An 18,034-nucleotide genomic window follows, 5' to 3' on the forward strand; every position below is an offset into this window, starting at 1 on the left:
TAGAAATGTTATCACTGAAGCTTTTAAGATGGAAATCAATGAATTTTTAGTCATGACTGATTAAGAATTAACTATTAGGGTTAAATTCAAAATATTGAAGAGAAGTTATTTTGATTCAGTTTAATACTTTTATGCTTTTACCTTCATTTGATTTCAACTTTAACTTTTGTCGAATGAGATTGAGAATCGTTTTCACACCTGGCATAAAATAACATCAGCACGAAGATAAAAACAAATTCTAATCTTGAAAGTCATTTATATAATTAAGTATAGAATAATTAAATAATTAATTTACTAAAAGAACATAAATAATTAATTTACATGGATTATACCAGCTGGCCCAAAATGATAGTTTTAATTTCTGTCAGATTACGCGCTGCACAAGGGAATACTAAGAGGAGAATTGAGCTTTTGCAGGGTCTGGCTCGAAGTTCGATGAAAGCAACCAAAAATTCGTCGGTAGAAGGGAGAGCTGTTCACCCAGATGGCAAACCAAATAGCCAAACAAAGGGGGTAGCCCCCCCCCCCTTCGCTCGCTAATTTCACTGGCGCATTCACTGGGTTTCAATCTAAACCCGTTTAATCCTAGAAAATTTCAATCCAACAAACCTGTCTGCACTTAAAGAATATTCCAATTTTACAAACCTGTCTGCAAATCCATTGTGATTGAGTCAGATGGCTCGCTTGGCTCACTGATGCCAATCTCATTGTTTGCACTCACTCTGAACTGGTATGTTTTGCTTGGAATAAGGTCGTCAATTATCGTCGTCGTATTTATAACAACTCCTGCAGCCACATGCCAGGATGCTACGATTGCCTCCTTGTACTCTATCGTGTATGCTGTTATTGGAATCTGGTCTAGCGTCTCGGGTGGATCCCACGCCAATACAACCGAAGTCGCTGTCATGGCAGTAATACAAGGCTTGGAAGGAGATCCTGGTCGGGCGAGCCCTAACGAAATAGAATATATTTCATTATCTTGTGCAAATTTGGTTGGCGAGCACGAAAAATACTCTGACGTTGCCTTTTTGAAGCGTCTCAACAAACTCATCTTGTCTAGGCTGTTCGACATGTAAATGCTCTCTCGAGCTTGTTTCAGCCTAATACAGATATCAATTAAAACATAAATAGTTATTTCCATGGGGAATGGGCTAATTACAACGAATAATTCCTGCTCGTGTACACAAAAAATAAGATGACAATAGGGCATGTATCAACCACGTTCTTCAGCTCGTTTAGCAGGATAAAGGAAATAGTTTCATCGCAACTCGAAAAAACTTTGATGCTATCCTTTTTCACTGTTTTGTGCTGTTCAACATGAATAGCTTCCCTTTACGTATTTACACGCACATGAAGTCAGAAGGAGCATGCTTATCATGAACAAAAGGATAATTGATGAAAACAAAAAACTCCAATTCCTTCTACTCTCCAGAGCCATCTAGAACTCAACAGTGAACTTCAAAACATCTTTTATTATACTGCAAAGTCAAGTTTCATGAGTAAACACCTATTGTGACGAAATCGTACTGCAAGGAACAGTTAGCCGGGCGTGTTGCCTAGAAGATTACCATGCAGTGCATCATTCTTGCTTAATAATCCTTCCTTCGCATTCACAGGCTGCACCTTAGACGTCAAGGATGGGGATGAGGAGGATGAGGGGGATGAGGATGAGGGGGATGAGGGGGAGGAGAGGCGTGGTGTAACAACATACACCCTCGAAAAGGGGGACCGCCGCTTCGCCAATGGCGTATCTTGACCTTTCGTAGTAGTGGCGAGTAGAAGCAGATCTACTGTTGAAGATTCCATGACACCCTGGGGCAATTTATCAACAACTTGGCCATTCTGCCAATCAACTAACAAAAAGTGAGTGGATCTCACACCCATACACCTCCAGTCGGATACTCCCCTAAGTTTGCAGCCTGCAGAAATAAAAAGACTCTAGCGAAGTGAAAATGTTCGCTTCAAGTACATGATAAAAACAACGATGAATCTTGTAAAATCAAGAACCGGCAGAGTGAGAATTGTGAAGGTTATTTCATATATTCCTCCTCACCTCTAACAGTGACTTTAACACAACAGGATGCTGATCCAAGTGAATTTGTCGCTGAAACTGAATAGGTGCCACTGTCGCTTGGGTGTGACCGTATTATCTCGAGCATACAAACTGGTCCCTTTTTAAAGATACGATATCGTTCACCGGATTGCAACTCGACAGTGTCATTTTTTGTCCACAAAACTTCCGCATCAGGGTTCGCCATTAGGGTGCATGTAATTTTGATATTATTTGGTGCATCTGCAGTTACGTCACATGGTAAAACCTTAAATTCTGGCGCAATTTCAAACGATGTTTTGTTCTCGCGGCCATAAATTTTCGCAAGACTATCTGACTCCGAATCAGACGACGCGACATCTTCATCCGATGACTCGCCATTGGCAACCCACTTCGAATTCAATTGTTCCAAGGTATTTGCAGATGGAGAATCTGTACTCGTTCCTTTGTCTCTTTTACGTGAAAGTGCTGTGTCTCTTTTTCTTTTTGTCACTGACGTGCTAAAATTTAAAACTTATCATTAGCAGTTTTATATGAAAGCAATTCTAATCAATCGAGCAGCAAGACAAAGCAGAATTTCCTGAATGTTTGTGACATAATGAGAATCCGAAACAAATATGAATATCAAATTTTGGCTCTAAAAAAATCTTCACTACCTTAAGCTCTTCGTTCTTTTTGGTCTCTCGCGTCTTGTTTTTTCGTGTCTGAAAGAACGAATGGCTTGTTAGATTGAAAAGGCAGACAGTATGGTCACTGTCGTAAATTATAAGAAAAACATCGTAAATGACAAGCTGAGTAAGCCGACAATTGAAGTCACTATGGCAACAGCCTGGCAAATACATGATACTTGCGTGGCAAATGCGTTTTGCGCCACTTTCGGACTCATGCACATGTTACGCGCAGTTTACACTGCATTTCTACTGTTTTGTTTTGTAGTGAATCTGTGTTCTTGAGATATTCCGCCTTTTGGCAACTGCACAATTGAGCTTGATTTTAATAGAAGTCGTCAAATCGACCAACTTAAAATGAGCCAACTTCCACTCGGTGCCCAAGCCCGGTTCAAAATACAATTGTATCTGTTAAGCTTTCCACAAATCATATAACATAAATTCATATTTTCCACAATTGCTGTTGCAAATGATCCTTGGGACATACTTTTAACAGAAAACAAAAACAATGGTCTCCTTTATCAAACGAAATTGTAAAAACCAACAAGATTCAGGGACCATTTTTCTGCCTAAAGTTGTTCAAACTAGACAACAAAAACAGCCTAGCAGCTAGCAATCAGTAGGAATATCGGATACTAATTTACTTGATATTTTAAACTCGTATTCAATATGCTGTTATTTGCAATACATGCAACTACAGTGGCTCTCAAAAGCTGCAAAATGCAATATTTACAACGCACTCACCCAAAGCTGGCAGCTCTTCTCAGTCTGGAATCGCTAGCTAAATAAAACAAGCGAAAAACTTTTATAAATTTAACCTGCATCTTGAAACGATACGTAGCATATGTGAAGTTGGGAAAAGCTTAGCTAGCAGTGTGACGCTGTAAATGAAGGTGTGAGCCAGTTGCGGGTTTATTATTAAGCTGTCGCACACGCGTGTAAATGGGAAGAGCTGGCGCGAAAGAAATTCGCTTTTCCAAAGAGCGGAGGTGTCTATATTGCACCATTGCACTCAAACTCAAATATTTTTTTCAACATAAAATTGATTGATTACAATATACTGGTTAACATACTTATACTAAATATCCAATATCCAAGTTAATTTGGCTAAATAACAATGAATTGTCAACCGCAATATTTTATAGAACAGCAATGAAAACTAAACAATTTTAGGCTGATGGACACATGGAAAGAACTTTGGCAAGCTATCGAGCCATAAAAATAAGGTTCAGTGGTTGTGCGAAAGTTTTCACTTAGATGTTGGCGAAGATACCTTTGTATGGCAATGCTAAGCAATAACTGTTTTCTCAAGCAAACACACAGCTCTATTTTTATAAGAAACTTTGCAAAATCTCGGTGCGTGAGTTTTTAACTTTATACAGCCTCTTAGTAAAAACCTTATTTCTACCCCCCAATTCGCTATGCAAAGCTCATTTACCATTCTTTGGGTCAACAGTTAAAGAAAACAACAACTTTTGTTGCAGGAAACAAAATATAATAAAACTAAAGTATTAAACAATGCTTCCCGTTTGATGTGCGAGCATTGCAAATGATATTAGTAAAATCGGAAGAGAATTCAGTATTGGTGGCAGAAGTTAGAAGGCACAGGATTTACAGTTTGAAAAAAACAAATTAAACATTGAATGTTCGATAAGACAACGCAAAAAGTTGCTTAATTATATTTGAACCAGAGGAGATGTTATACCGCAATTTCTTAAATTATAAAAATATGCGGATCGACTTTCTTGTAGTGGGTTTCTTAAATGAAAAGTGAGTGTAGATGGAAAAAGCTTGGTAGCTTCGAAGCACGAAAATTTCTAAAAAACTGAAAACAAAGATGTTTCAACTCGAAGTCATTATAGGTATTAACGACGACCAACCCAAAAACAAATGGAAGGAAAGCGAGCACAAATATAACCATGAAAAATAACTGTTATAATCTTTCCGGAAACACCAATGTTCTGGACTTAATACAAAGAGATATCCAAACCAAATGTGCGACATTGACTAACCAACAAAGAAATTAAAATGGTGCTTTGGCTCCAAGACAATCAGTTAGAAAAGAAAGGTGTTTGGCATAATTGAGATGTGTTGTGAAAATGTTTACGTGATATAAACAGCGACACAAAACAAGGGTGAAAAGAGTTAAGGTGGGTCTAACGATGCGCTTCAAAGCTTCTGACGATACAGCCGCTGCTTCCTCTCAGTGTACGCCACTAATGTTGTTATGAGCAGAAAACTGAAGCAACAATTCTGATATAGTTTTCACAAACTGCTATTGTAAGCGGCTTTCTAATAATAACAGCAATCATGATGATGTCATCACTGACCACATCTTTTTTCTACTCCAAGCCCTAGAATAGCTTTCTACTCACTGGGAAATTCCTCGTAGTCTCCTAACTTTTGCAGATACTATTTCGAATCAACTCCCCTTAAAAACAGTGCAAGTGCGCCACTTTAACGGAAAGGCACGAGAACCAGATTATTCTGCAAACGAGGCTTGCATCTTATAATAGTCTCACTTCAGATGCCACCTGTCATTTAAATACATTTGAATCTTCTTATGAGGACAAAGTTACGAGCTGGTAAAAACTTGATTAAAAACCCATATTCTTAAGCAAGGCATAATTACACCGCCAATTAAAGTTTTATGCAAAGAAAAAAGCACAGAAATTTCCCCGGTTAAAATGAACAAGAAAATTGATATAAGGAGACATTCTCGCCCTAGTTGGCGTTTTATGTTTTCGCAACATTTGAAATATCGGAGTGACAGCATCTTTTGCGTCTGTGTAAATGTAGTCCTGAGGCCAAAAATCAAAATAAAATCTAGCAAACATGAACGCTCAAACATACCTCCAAATTTGATCTTCTTTACTTCTTCCCCTTCCGACATTTTTTTAAGGATAGAAAGAGGCACGCAGCCAGATCTTTCACGGCTGAAACTCCTCACATTTACAAGCTGAGGGTTCTTCTTGTGTTTTGATACAAAAAATACGACGTCATTTTTGGTCACAGTCATTTCCTCCGACGACTGGGCTTGATAGTTTTCAAGCACAATAAACTTCTCTTGCTGTTTGGAGAGAAAACATTATTTAGTTTGTTTTCATGTGTAACGCCACAGGGCTTCACAACAACAAAATGGGCACGCGAATAACCACAACAGGGGCAGCCAAGAGCGTTTGGAGCGTAACAATATCAATATCAACAACTCATAAGGACATACTTTGTCCAGCTTTTCAGTGGAAAATCATTTGCTCTTGAAAAGACTGGCATGACTAAATAGACGAGGCTATGAGGGAGACAGCTCCCCTCACCTCTAAGCAGGCAAAATTTATCCAACTGAGGCTCCATACGGGCATCTCCATCTCAATTCAGCAATATAACATTGGAGCAAGACCCATGTTAAGCATCCCCCCCCCCCCCGCAAACCTGTAGCATCCAATATGCCAATGGGCTTAAGCATCATGCAGAAAAATTTCTGAAATACAACTTGAATTCCCGTTGCAAAAGATACCAATTATAAAACCTATTTTTTTAGAAATAAAAGAGTGTTTACAAATAGACATTATGAAAGTATCCAATGCAAACATTACAGCAATTCAACTTGCGCATTTATAACGAAGTCAACACTCACAAAACATAACACATACCATAGGAAAGGCCTTTGTCAAGTCTTCCAGCGACTTGGCAGTAGCTAACGGAATAAGCTTAACGTGCTTGAGGGTTGAAGTCGGCTTCATTGACAACTGGCTTCCCAAATTCACCTTCCCGAGCTAAAAATGCAAAAAAAATCCTGTTTACGTAGATCTAAAGCAATAACTGGTGAAAGCAAGGCCTCTACATTTCACGATACTGCTTGCCAAGCCTAGGGCCAGCCTACAGAATCGTTTGAGATCCCAGCAAAAACTAAACAAGAATCGCAAAATGAACATCCTTACATTGAAATCCGGTCTGTCACAGCGATAATTATCGCCACTAGATAGTATTTTAAAGATGGTAATCATTTTCCTTGTTGCAAAACGTCCATTTGATCTCAGTTAGAGAAGAGGGGCTAACCAAAGGTACCGCCGTGTATATTTGAAAAGTAAACATTCTGAAGTAAACAAAAATGGAAATGATCACTCTTGAAGAAATGCCGTTAAAGTAAACAAAATTCGGTTGATAAAGGCCATGGCTAATCCTCCAACATTCTCTGCACACTGAAATGGCGACGAAAAAGTTCCTCTCCCGAACAAAAAGTGCTTATTTACTCATTTGCTTTTAACTACCTCTATGTATATAAACAGACCTAATGCAAATTATTTCAAATAGGGAATCCAAAGAACTCAACCTGCTAGCGAAATTTGTGCATTTCCTGAAGTCCGTTGAGCTAGCTTACGGAATTGACTTAACAAAGCATAGTACAAAATACATGAAAGTACAAAATATACAAGGACACATCTGAAAATACACAGTAATTCTCTGAACGTTTTAGCCTGTTGCTTACGGTGTTTGATTTGACTTCAGTTTGGTTTGAAGATTTGATCGAAATCCTGTCATCTTCCACAGAATGTTGTCTACCAGATGGCAACTTGGTAGGGGAACCAGATCTAGAAGGGATTGGAAACTCTAAAATAAGTAAACGAAAATCGCAGACAAAAGAGTAGCATTTAGTTTCTGGAATCTAATAACTGGTAAATTTAATATCATGTATCATAGAAAAACGGAAAAGAAGGGTCAGGAAGATACAAAAGATACTTGGAAACTTGATGAAACTGCTAGGTTGACTAGATCTGTTTGTAACAACACAAACATTTCCTTCTTTATCCCATAACAGACAAAATAAAGATATCTGCTTACAGTGAATGTTGTTACAGAGGGCAAAAAGCAAATTTTTCAAATCTTATAAAAAATGACAGACTGAAGCTTGATTACTCTTACCGATTTATTCTTTCCAAAGATTCAGTCTTTTGTTGGTAGGCTATGGGTTGTTGCAACGCTGCGTAAAAAGATCATATTGATGATATGAGTACGATTAAGTGGTTTTTAAACACCACTTTGCCATTCACAGCGTTTATAAAAACCACGCAGCCTTGCAATATTTAATGGTAAGGCAGAAGGTCATTTGTTTAATTGTAGACTTGCATACTTTATAGTAAGGAATCGTTATGTAAGAACACTTTAACTATATAGCGATTTACGTCGATCGTGGTAATTTGTTATGCAAACAGCAAATGATTGTAAAAGCGTAACACCAAGTCTTATGACATAGGTTCAAGAGATTGTAGGAGTTTGAAATCTAGAGGTTTTAGTTTTAAAAATTAAGACAATAAACATATAACGGTGAATGAAAGCCTCTGTGACTAGGCATCTATACGTTTGTGATTACTGCAAGTTTAAGATTTAAACGATATATGAATAGGAATGTGATATACCTCCGTTAAATGTATGCTCGTGCTTTATTAGCGTCATTGGCGGTTCCATATTCGATTCTAAAATAGGACAAAGCTGTTTCTTCGCTTTAAGTTTACCAACACCCTTCTGTTTATAAAGGAATTTTTAGTGAACAGTTTATTTAATTTAGGTTATCTTTTTGTTACTAAATATTCCATTTAAAAAACTGTATTTCATTTAGATTCACTCCATTCACGTTGCATCTTATAACTCTCGATTGTCAATTCTTTGAATCATTTTAAGTACAGTTTTTAATGTGCATTTGAAGTACGTACATGTAAGGGGCTGAGCATTATAACGGGCTGCATGACAACTCACAAAGAATCGTCAACATTATATTCCACACATTATATACAGATGTACATATGTTAAAACAATGCAGAACCAACCTTTCACGAGATCAAGCTGAGTCTCCAAGATGCTCCTAATTGCCTCGACCCAGGCCTTTTTAATGTTCGGCGATTTTGCAGTCAGGAAGTAGAGCTCTGAGCCTCCAGCTGGGTTTTTGGTCCAAATTGCAAATTTGTTTGGGTCTTCATCGATGTTCTCGGTAAGGCCCAAAGTATTAAGCTACGAGATTTAGCGATCAATTAGGTCATCCTCGAAACTAAAATGGACGCGAATATCATTCTGTTGTTCATTTACCTAATTGTTAACATCAATTACCGTCATTGTACTTAACAATTACAGACCGAAGGAATCTTAAAAGCCTAACAGAAATTACAGACTGAAGGTGACCATTTAGGCCACAGCTAATAGAAAGAGTTGTGCTTCCTGTCGGTAATCGGAAAATCCAAGACGAGGCGATAACATATTTGATAAAAAATCTTGGAAACAGAGACAACAAACTAAGAAAGGAATTGGAAAATCAACTGTTTAAAATGCGTACCTTGATCCCGTGTCTATAAATAAAAACGGTAAAGTCACTGCGCCTCTCGAACGGTTCTGAGAACACAAGAAACTGCTCAAAGAGAAAAAGGCGACGTTCCTGCGGCTTGGTTCGGGATTTTGCATTACACACAAACATGCTTTCCTGAAAGAAAAATGCAGAATTGTTATCCAAAAACTCAGTAATGCTTACAACTTACGACGAATGAAACTGGCAAAATGATAATTCTGAAGGTTCATAAATAAGTTAAATACCTGAATGATAAGCTTGCCTTGAGCATTCAAATCACCCTGAGTGAGCAAAAGGAATGTTGTGTTAGTTGCTATGCTAAAAAACTAAAAAGGTGCAAAAACACGGAATAGCAAGATAGTTATAAGAGAATTAAGTACTTTAAGACAGTAACTCTTAGACAGATAGTAAGCTTGTGTTAGATTCCTAGAACAAAAGAGATGAAACGTTTTGTTTTAAAATGGGTGTAAGAAGTTTCCAGCTTGTAGATATAATTAAAAACCAAAATAACGCAGCCTCGCGATCATACCCTTCGTTAAGAATCGACAAAGAGCTCACATTTGGTAGGGGTGACGTTGTGAGGTGTTATGGGCTGGCAGCTGCCTCTTTCAGCAGTTCAAATTTCACTTGTATGAAAAGTCGAAAAGTTTAGAAAGGAATGTAACAGGGATTGTCATTTCACTCATTTTAAAAAACATCAATAAGGGCCTCGAAAAGATCAGCCTATAAAGTGAAATATTGCGCAGGCATATACTTGTTATTTGCCCGCATTAATATTAGTAGCCTTTCCATAAAACTATCGGCACGTAATCTTCTCAGCTTTTGGCTATTTATTATTTTTCAGCTATGTTTGGCGATTTGTGATATGTCAATTACAAAGACTGCACCCGTAATTATCCCCGAAATCAATAAATTATCAAACGGTATACTCACCGAGAAGCCTTCCAGCATTCCAACATGCATGGTGTCGTTGGCTTGCTTAGGAACATTCTGCATGATGTCAAGGGCTCTCTGGATGAAAACATATTGCACACATGAGCAAATATTCGAATGTGAAAATAACATCAAAGAAAACTTTGCATTCATATGCCTAGAAATTGAACAGTTTTGATAGTTTTTCCAAAATATTAGGGCAGTGATCAATTCGATTTATTCTTGTTTTCAGCTATGTTTGGTCTTTGAAAAGAGAACGACAGAACGAAAAATCAAAGCGAATGTATTGCACACAAAAAGGGAAATTGTTTACCTTGAGCTCTTTCGGATCAATGCCTGCTCGAACAGTATACTTTAAACAGTCCTAAAATGACAACAAGTTTCTTCATTTTCCAGGAATTAATTCAAGCAAAACAGGAAACTTTAATTAGCTTACTTTCATTGTGCAATATTCAAATTTCATATTTGTGTCATACATGTACAAGCATAGAATAGCAAAAGACTCACCTTAATAAGTATTTGATACTTAGTAATTCTTTGCACTGGTTTGATGAGGTAATCATTCAGACTTAAACGATGGCCGAATTTGGTTTTCAGCTCCTGTGAAAAAACATTACAAGCAAACTTTTAATTTGACAAATATATTCAAAATACTGAATAAATTTTAAAAAGCAATGCAGTAAGTGATAAACGAAAGGGTAATCTCATAAAACCAATCTTTTATCCTGAAGGCTTTTCTTCTGCACCTATTGCGCCGAGTATGAGTACTTGACAATAGCCAAACATCAAGCATATGATGAAAAACTAAGATAGTTTATAATTTGAAATGATGAAATGAAGCCATAGACATACCTCAAAGTAAGAGTCAAGGTGATCGTGCAGCAGCCGCATTGACTTTGGCTTGTGCTGGCAATATGTTAAGTACATTGCCCATTTCTTTTCCTGGGGATGAATCGCGCAGGAAGTAAGCAACGACGTGAAAGAGAATAATTGGACGGGTAGGTTCGAAAAAAATTCAAGAAAAATTATGACTAATAAACTGACAAATAAAAAGTTCTTCGTGTATAATTTCTTGGGATTCCAGCTGGTTCAAAAGTGGCAACACACAGAAAATACGTTGCGAATTACATCGTTAACCGTGGAGCAGGGAAGCAATGCAAATACAAAATGGCACTTACTGCCTTGCACACAATCACACCAATGTTCTCTGCTGTATCCCCAACTTTCTCCAATTCCGGAAGGAAATAACTGCGAAGAAAGTGTTGCTTTAAAAGAAGATCGGTTTTCGTTCGCATTTCCATTTAGGGCAAAAAGGTTACAAGTATTATAGACTTTGTAACAAATGAAATGCATTAAATCTTTCTAAAACACGGTACGGTCTTTACATAAGATTTAAGTTTCCTAACTTCATTTTAAAATTTTCTTTAAGTTTCCTAACTTCGTTTATCAATAACAGCAAAATGCATTAATACCTCTTGTGGAAGTCATAAATTTCTTGAATGTTTCCAAAAAGTAATCTTTCCTTGTTCCTGAGTTCTTTGGGTGTGGTTGCACTAGCAAAGCTGGGCATGTATTCCTGTGAATGAGACAACATATTTCCTGATTAAACATTGTTCCCATTCGAAGCAAACTTGTACGGAAAAGAAGAACCATAGGCAGACTGTTTTGATATGGGTTTCAGGTAAGCACGCTACTGTCGACAATTATACGAAGTACGAAAAAGGCAGAGCAAATAACCATGGTTAACCATTCATAAGTTTCATATTTATTTCGTTACCTTGACTACAGCCTCTAAATCATGAATGTAATCCTGCTCAGTCTGGATAAGCTCTTTCAGAACAAAACTGAAATAGAAAATGCTGATATATGAAGATTTGAGCAGAGGTAAAATTTATTAATGGCAAAATGTCATTATCAAGACCACTAAGAAACCTCATCAAACAAACCACTCGTATGCAACTATAGCTGAACCTCGTTGTGTCGCATCACTGGTAACTCTTGACTTCATTGAGTAGCGCTGATTTTCAATTCCTATCGTATTTCCCTACCTTATCAAAGTCAAAAGAAGTGCCAAGGATGGGTCCATTCACTTATGCCTTTGAAGGTCCGACTTAACGGGTTAAAACTGTAATCTTAGAGCGAAGGCAACATAAAGAACAAATGTGCTGAGGTCAATTTTGTGTAATATTCTTTTGGTAAAACAACTCACTCTCTCTTCTTTAAAGCGGATTTCTGGGCGTCAGTTCCGTTTAGTGCTGGTATTACCGATTCGTTACTGTCGCTGTCAGAGTCTCCTTCTGATAAATAATCGTCTTCTTGGAAACCAGCGTCCTCGACATCGAGGCTAATTCGCTTCTTCAGTGACTGGTTTCTTTTCTCTCTAGGGACCTGCAAAACAAGATGGTTTATAATTTTTTTTTCTCGTATTAAAATTTAAAAAATTTGAATTTCAAAGATGGAAGTATAAAATTAAACTGAAGTGGACGTACCCGGTCAAGAGTAGCGGATCGGTGAATTGTGTCTCCAGTTGGCCGAAGCAAAAGGTCGATATCGTTGCGAGGAGCTCCAAGCAATTGCTAAAATCCAAAACAAAGATAAAATGAGATGCAAACGATTTAAGGACAAAGAAACATACACGCAAGCAAAAATGTGTCACTTCGTATCATTTTGCTAAATGAAACCGGAAAGGAAAAGGTGATGCGTGGCCAACCTGCAACTTTTTGGAGCCGCCTCCTGATGTTGTTGTCGTTCTGCTTGGAAGAGGCGGTAGGGGTGACTTGCTTGCTGCGGACATTAGCCGCCTTCCAGCACTCTTTGACCATGTTCGCATTCTGATGAACGAAATGGTCCAGATTATACTTCTTTGAACAATTACGGTTATCATTTTGTTAAAAATTTATTGTTATTAATTTGAAAGAAATTGTTTGTCAAATGCAGTAGAATGAAGAGTAGGTATTATTAGTGCATTGCCGCAATTTTGCTTGGACAAATACCACAATTTGAATAAGCACCAAGTTATCCTATGACAAGCACGAGATGAATTTTATTGCTAAAATGGTGCCTTTATAATTACACATTATCTTAATGAATAAATGGAAAAGGACATACTTCAAAGTGCCCAAATTAACGGATTTACTTCTCCGTCGTGACGAAGGCGATACGCGTCCTGAAGATGTGCTGTCGGATGACTGGTTCATTGACTCTAAAAAAGAAGGGGCTTTTAACGTGTCACGAAGCTCTCTCCAACGATGCACCAACAGGCTTTTTCGCTGAATTAAAATCGTGAGATTGGAATAGGTTCTACGAGGGTATAGTATGATTCCAATTTCATATGAATTGCTATTAGGATGGAATTATTATGTGAAAAAAACTTAATAATTTCTAAAAATACAACTTAATAAAGCAACTCGACTAAACAATACCCTATCCGGGACTCTAGAAGCGGTAATCAGAGATAATCTGCTCCTGCAGACCCTGGTGCTAATGGGTGGGTGGAGGACTAGTACATTCAAACACTCCTTAATAACATCAGGCCACGGACAGTATATTTCAGAAATTGCAGAGACAAACAATTTGATGCTCCTAGAAACGCTAAATCGGCATTTGAAAACGAAGAAATGTCAAAACCAAGCCTAACGCACCTTCACTGCTGTGACTGTTCAGCGTTTCCACCGAGCTGCGCTTTACTGGCTTGCCGTTCACAGTCCCATCTTCGTACTTCTTCAGCATGCTATACGGCACCAGGCCCTCCTGCAGGACATCGCCTTTCCGCCTGACCCTCCAGACCTTACTCCCTGCAGGTTTTGCGAGAACTTCCACAACCTGGCCTTGATCTAACGCCAGTTCACTGGGCCCATGTGGCTTATAATCTGCTGTTAGAACATAAAGGTCGAAAAGAACCTCCGTGCCTCCACTCTGTTGAACAGAAAGGAGGCAGTTAATACATACAAGAACTCACGGGATCTGTAGCAACTGCTTCCTACATAATTTCCATAAGATACTCGTCTAAAAATAGCTCGAAGTTAATTCGAAAATAACAAACTTTGACCAAAAATAATCAAATTTGAAAACCGAAAAACGCAAACTCCAGCAAAGTTTCAATTTACTGGCAACATCAGTTTAGATATTTGAAAAGCTCTATAATAAACCCCAACGTATGGATCCCTAAATCTATTTTAACATATAACCAGCCTACATGCGGTCACAATTTCAAGACCCCATTTACACAATACCGTATACAATTGAAAAAGACGCACTTTAATTAGACTTTCCCAAGGCCTATTTTTGTTAAACCCGTAAGGCATTTGCACTACTGCGAGTGTCAATCTAAACTGCGAAGGAGATAATTTGGAATTAACCAAAATAGACTTTGGGACTTTGGGAAAGTCTGCTTGTGAAAAGACTGAATCCATTTAGGGCCTCGTTATGAAAAAATACTGCAAACTCTTCGGTACTAAAAATTTGAATCCAGGTTCTTACTGTTGACCAGCATTTTGGTCCAATCTAAATGATTGTGGTGTGGACAAGTATCTTTCATATTGATAACAGTGCACACGTAATAAATGATTTGATGGCATTAAGGTAAAACTTTTACAAGAGACTTGACCGTGATTAGCATTCGAGGGTAAACACTTTTACCCTGGATAATTTTCGCGGTTAAATTCTTTAAAAGCTTTCCAACCTTGTATATCGTCAAAAATCTACAACCAAAACACAATACGAAGATTGTATCCTGACCAGGAGTTCGGTGCAATTACCAAAATGATGTCGAAATCTTAATTATTGAACAAATGTGTAAACGGCGAACATGTTATGATATCGTACGGTATTCAATAAAGCATGGCATCGTGCAAACTGGGTCTAACTTCAATTTGTGCGTGTAAATGTTTCTTTGTCACTGTTCCATTAAGTATCACGATTTCAAAACATATTTATGTACCGCAGTCTTAAAGAACTCAAGGTCTACTATTTATTTAGATAGATTAAGAGAGCATGTGATTCTAGGTATCGAAAATAACGATCCGTATCTACTCCGTTGATCCAGCTGGGAGGCGCAATTCATGGCGTTACACCTATTTCAAAGTAAATCATACTTTAGAGGGACCATTCAGCATTAAAATTAGCGTGATGACTCAAAATGGACGACATATAGTTCAAGTCATCACGTTCATTTTAAATCTGTTCGACAAAATGTAGGCGTAGGCCCATGACTTTGTCCTGCAGTGCGATTACAAGTTGCTTAATATTGAGAAAGTTCCTTACCGCTAAATCATAGGTACTCAAAGTGGAGGTCCCCGAGTCGACTCCTATCCAGGCACATTTGAGAATTGGCATTGTATTTCATAACAGTATTTTCATCAATCTTGGACATGAATCCTGCTTGAGCGAGCGACCCTTTTTGCTGTGCTCAAATCCTATCTTCTCCTGTACAAATGCCTTGTTTATCCGCAATTTTATAATCAGTCAACGGTTGCTAATCTTTTTGCCTCGACGTCATGGTATTAACGGATAAACTTATTCAAATAATTAAGAGGACAATGCCTTCATTTTCAAAAAGAAGAGATTCCGCGCATATCTCTTTAAAAATAAAAAACAAAAGACAACAAGAGTCTGTTGGGCGAAACGTTAAACTACACTTCCTGTGTACGTCACTTTGTTATCAAACAAAAACACACAACACAATTCATTGCTGCTTGTTTGGTTTTGGCAATGATAAGGCCAGTAACGCACCAGTAACGAAAAAGACACTCACTCGAATAAGCCCCACTGCTACCGTCAATCCTCGAATCGTTTATTTTTACCATCTGAGGTTGCTTTTGACGTTTATTGAATTACCACACAAATTCATATTTTTGGTAATAATTATTAAATGTTCATAAAGAAATTCCTACTAAAATATATGAAGTCTTTTAATAATGTCTTCTTCATTATGTACAGCGAGTTCCAGAAAATTTTGTTTTTCTAGCAGTTTTATCACCAAAATCTGGGAATAAGCCCTCTCTCTCGTATAAGCCCCCCACGAATCACTCCCCATAAAAAATATCAGAAATAAATAAGCCCCCCCCAGGGGGCTAATTCGAGGATTTACGTAACCGGCAACTTCATCTGGTATTTGGTATTTAGAACGGATCGAAGAGGCTTGCCTTAACACTAGCAAATCAATAGTTATGAAATTGGGGTCCTTACCTCTAAGCCTTGTTTACATTTTTTTCAAATGAAAAGTTTTCAAATTATTGCGGCCGCCAGGCCCCCTTCTGGCTACCCTTTGAAATGTTCAATGCTGCAAGATCAGGGCCGTCGCTAGCTATTGTTCTCAAGGGGGGGGGGGGGAGCGTCGCTAGCTATTTGCGGACAAAGTTGGTGAATTGTCTGAAAATTTGCCGAAGAAGCACCCCTAGATGGCAAAAACTCGAAATTTTTCCAAGGGGGGTGTCACACCCCCACATCCCCGTAGCGACGGCCCAAAAAGATATTTCTTGCATTGGCAATCGTAAGTGTTGCATAAAGAGACGGATGGCCATGCACTGATTCTCGGCTAAAGCAATGCAACATTATGTTGCAAAAATGATTGTAATAAATAAGTCATACATGTACATCATTGGCCAGAAAAGATGCACAGTTAAACTGGGGTTTCTTCAAGGCAAATGGCTGTTTCTAGATAAAAAATTTGCTTTCACATAAAGCGGAGTATAGGAAATGGCTGTTTCTCTTGATGTTGATTGGGTTTGGGTTAAATTCTTGAGATTTTGTCTGTTTTTGCAAAGTTTCTTTCTTTCTTTTCGCAACTAAACTCAAGTGACAATTTTACAGTACTGACTGGATATTAACAGGATCTACAATCTACCATAAATAACAAAATCTTAAGACTTATTTTTGCTCAACACAGTGCTCTCGATGATTGTCATATTTGAGATGTCTTGGACGGTGCAATTATAAAAGCATTAAATCTAACACAGAGTAACTCACGCTATTCACAATTTCAAATACTAACTGGATATCGCATCATTAGTCAATACAACATTGAGTTTTCCCGTGATTTCCGAGGTGATTTCCTACGCTGAAGTACACAGGGCATTTCCTTTTACAGGAACAGCACGATTTTGAGCATGCAGAGAAAAAGAATGACCCTTGTCTAGAACAACGCCATTCAATCCAAAAAATATACAACGTTATTTTGGGTTGAAAAAAAAAACTTGGCAGAAAACAGTTGACGATTCAATACACAATGCAAGAGTAACGACACTGCCATATATGCAGTCATAAGCATCGTGCACGTTGAGAGACTGAAGCGAACATACCTTGCTGCTGATGGTGGAAGAGTCGAAATCAGCCGAATGTCTCACATCGCTCATCACAAGGCTACAAGGCAAAAATCACACAAAATAACGAACAGCAGAAAAACCTCTACGCGAAAAATTTCCTTTCGTCTATAGTTTCGCTTTGTTTGAAGATCATAAAGCAAATTTTGAAGATCATTAAAACACCAATATCCAATATGTGAGTAGCATCCAAAATATGCCATCACAATTAGTCATCAAATTTATTCACCTAGAGTCGAGCAAATGCTAGAACTGGCTCTAAAACAATTCGGCAAATGTTTTCTTCTAACAAAACGTGTTTTACAGCAAAAACGTATTTCCTGCTGTTGTCTAAGTTTGCAGTCAAACCCAGTTACTCAGAAATGAACGCAAAAACTGCATACTGCTAAGCTGAAACAGTTGGTCACCTACTGTGAAAAACGTTTGTACAACGAACAGTGAAACATCCTCAACACTTGGCAGTTAGCAAATTAGTATTTGGCGATCAATCAAAGATCAGTGATAAGTCAATGATTAACCACAATGTCTGCATCATCAGCTGACGATAAGTAGATGATTTAAATAAAGTTTAGGTCTTAACATTCTACAAGCCGCCGCAAAAGCGACCTCTAGCTAAGCTATTAGAGCTACGCAGAAGTTGAAATACAAATGGCAACGCTAAAACAAATCCCTGCGTTGATTTGTCCAATCTTTTCATAAATTTCTCTCCACGAATGTTGATTTCTAGCAGTAA

At 37.9% G+C, this 18,034-nt stretch overlaps 1 protein-coding gene across 4 annotated transcripts in view; it reads right to left on the minus strand.

Moving 5' to 3' along the window:
• LOC135681325 (kalirin) overlaps nucleotides 1–18,034 on the minus strand; it is a 73,334-nt gene that overhangs the window by 11,500 nt on the left and 43,800 nt on the right. For 2 of the 4 annotated variants that reach the window (XM_065195737.2, XM_065195740.2), the window contains 26 exons: nucleotides 17,281–17,341; nucleotides 13,624–13,897; nucleotides 13,091–13,184; nucleotides 12,693–12,813; nucleotides 12,472–12,558; nucleotides 12,192–12,370; nucleotides 11,760–11,826; nucleotides 11,455–11,558; nucleotides 11,161–11,230; nucleotides 10,835–10,924; nucleotides 10,490–10,582; nucleotides 10,296–10,346; nucleotides 9,983–10,060; nucleotides 9,295–9,330; nucleotides 9,041–9,184; nucleotides 8,541–8,721; nucleotides 8,133–8,189; nucleotides 7,639–7,696; nucleotides 7,205–7,307; nucleotides 6,369–6,491; nucleotides 5,572–5,788; nucleotides 3,463–3,499; nucleotides 2,707–2,754; nucleotides 2,054–2,550; nucleotides 646–951; nucleotides 142–198 (listed from right to left, as the gene is read on the minus strand). In XM_065195737.2, the coding sequence (XP_065051809.2) occupies nucleotides 142–198; nucleotides 646–951; nucleotides 2,054–2,550; nucleotides 2,707–2,754; nucleotides 3,463–3,499; nucleotides 5,572–5,788; nucleotides 6,369–6,491; nucleotides 7,205–7,307; nucleotides 7,639–7,696; nucleotides 8,133–8,189; nucleotides 8,541–8,721; nucleotides 9,041–9,184; nucleotides 9,295–9,330; nucleotides 9,983–10,060; nucleotides 10,296–10,346; nucleotides 10,490–10,582; nucleotides 10,835–10,924; nucleotides 11,161–11,230; nucleotides 11,455–11,558; nucleotides 11,760–11,826; nucleotides 12,192–12,370; nucleotides 12,472–12,558; nucleotides 12,693–12,813; nucleotides 13,091–13,184; nucleotides 13,624–13,897; nucleotides 17,281–17,341 (3,233 nt within the window). The remainder of the gene's footprint in view (nucleotides 1–141; nucleotides 199–645; nucleotides 952–2,053; nucleotides 2,551–2,706; nucleotides 2,755–3,462; nucleotides 3,500–5,571; nucleotides 5,789–6,368; nucleotides 6,492–7,204; nucleotides 7,308–7,638; nucleotides 7,697–8,132; nucleotides 8,190–8,540; nucleotides 8,722–9,040; nucleotides 9,185–9,294; nucleotides 9,331–9,982; nucleotides 10,061–10,295; nucleotides 10,347–10,489; nucleotides 10,583–10,834; nucleotides 10,925–11,160; nucleotides 11,231–11,454; nucleotides 11,559–11,759; nucleotides 11,827–12,191; nucleotides 12,371–12,471; nucleotides 12,559–12,692; nucleotides 12,814–13,090; nucleotides 13,185–13,623; nucleotides 13,898–17,280; nucleotides 17,342–18,034) is intronic. The other 2 variants (XM_065195739.2, XM_065195738.2) reach the window with 2 other exon arrangements.

Source organism: Rhopilema esculentum, chromosome 12 (assembly GCF_057945365.1).
Source record: "Rhopilema esculentum isolate cy_ngs chromosome 12, ASM5794536v1, whole genome shotgun sequence".
In the NCBI taxonomy this organism is placed as follows: domain Eukaryota; kingdom Metazoa; phylum Cnidaria; class Scyphozoa; order Rhizostomeae; family Rhizostomatidae; genus Rhopilema; species Rhopilema esculentum.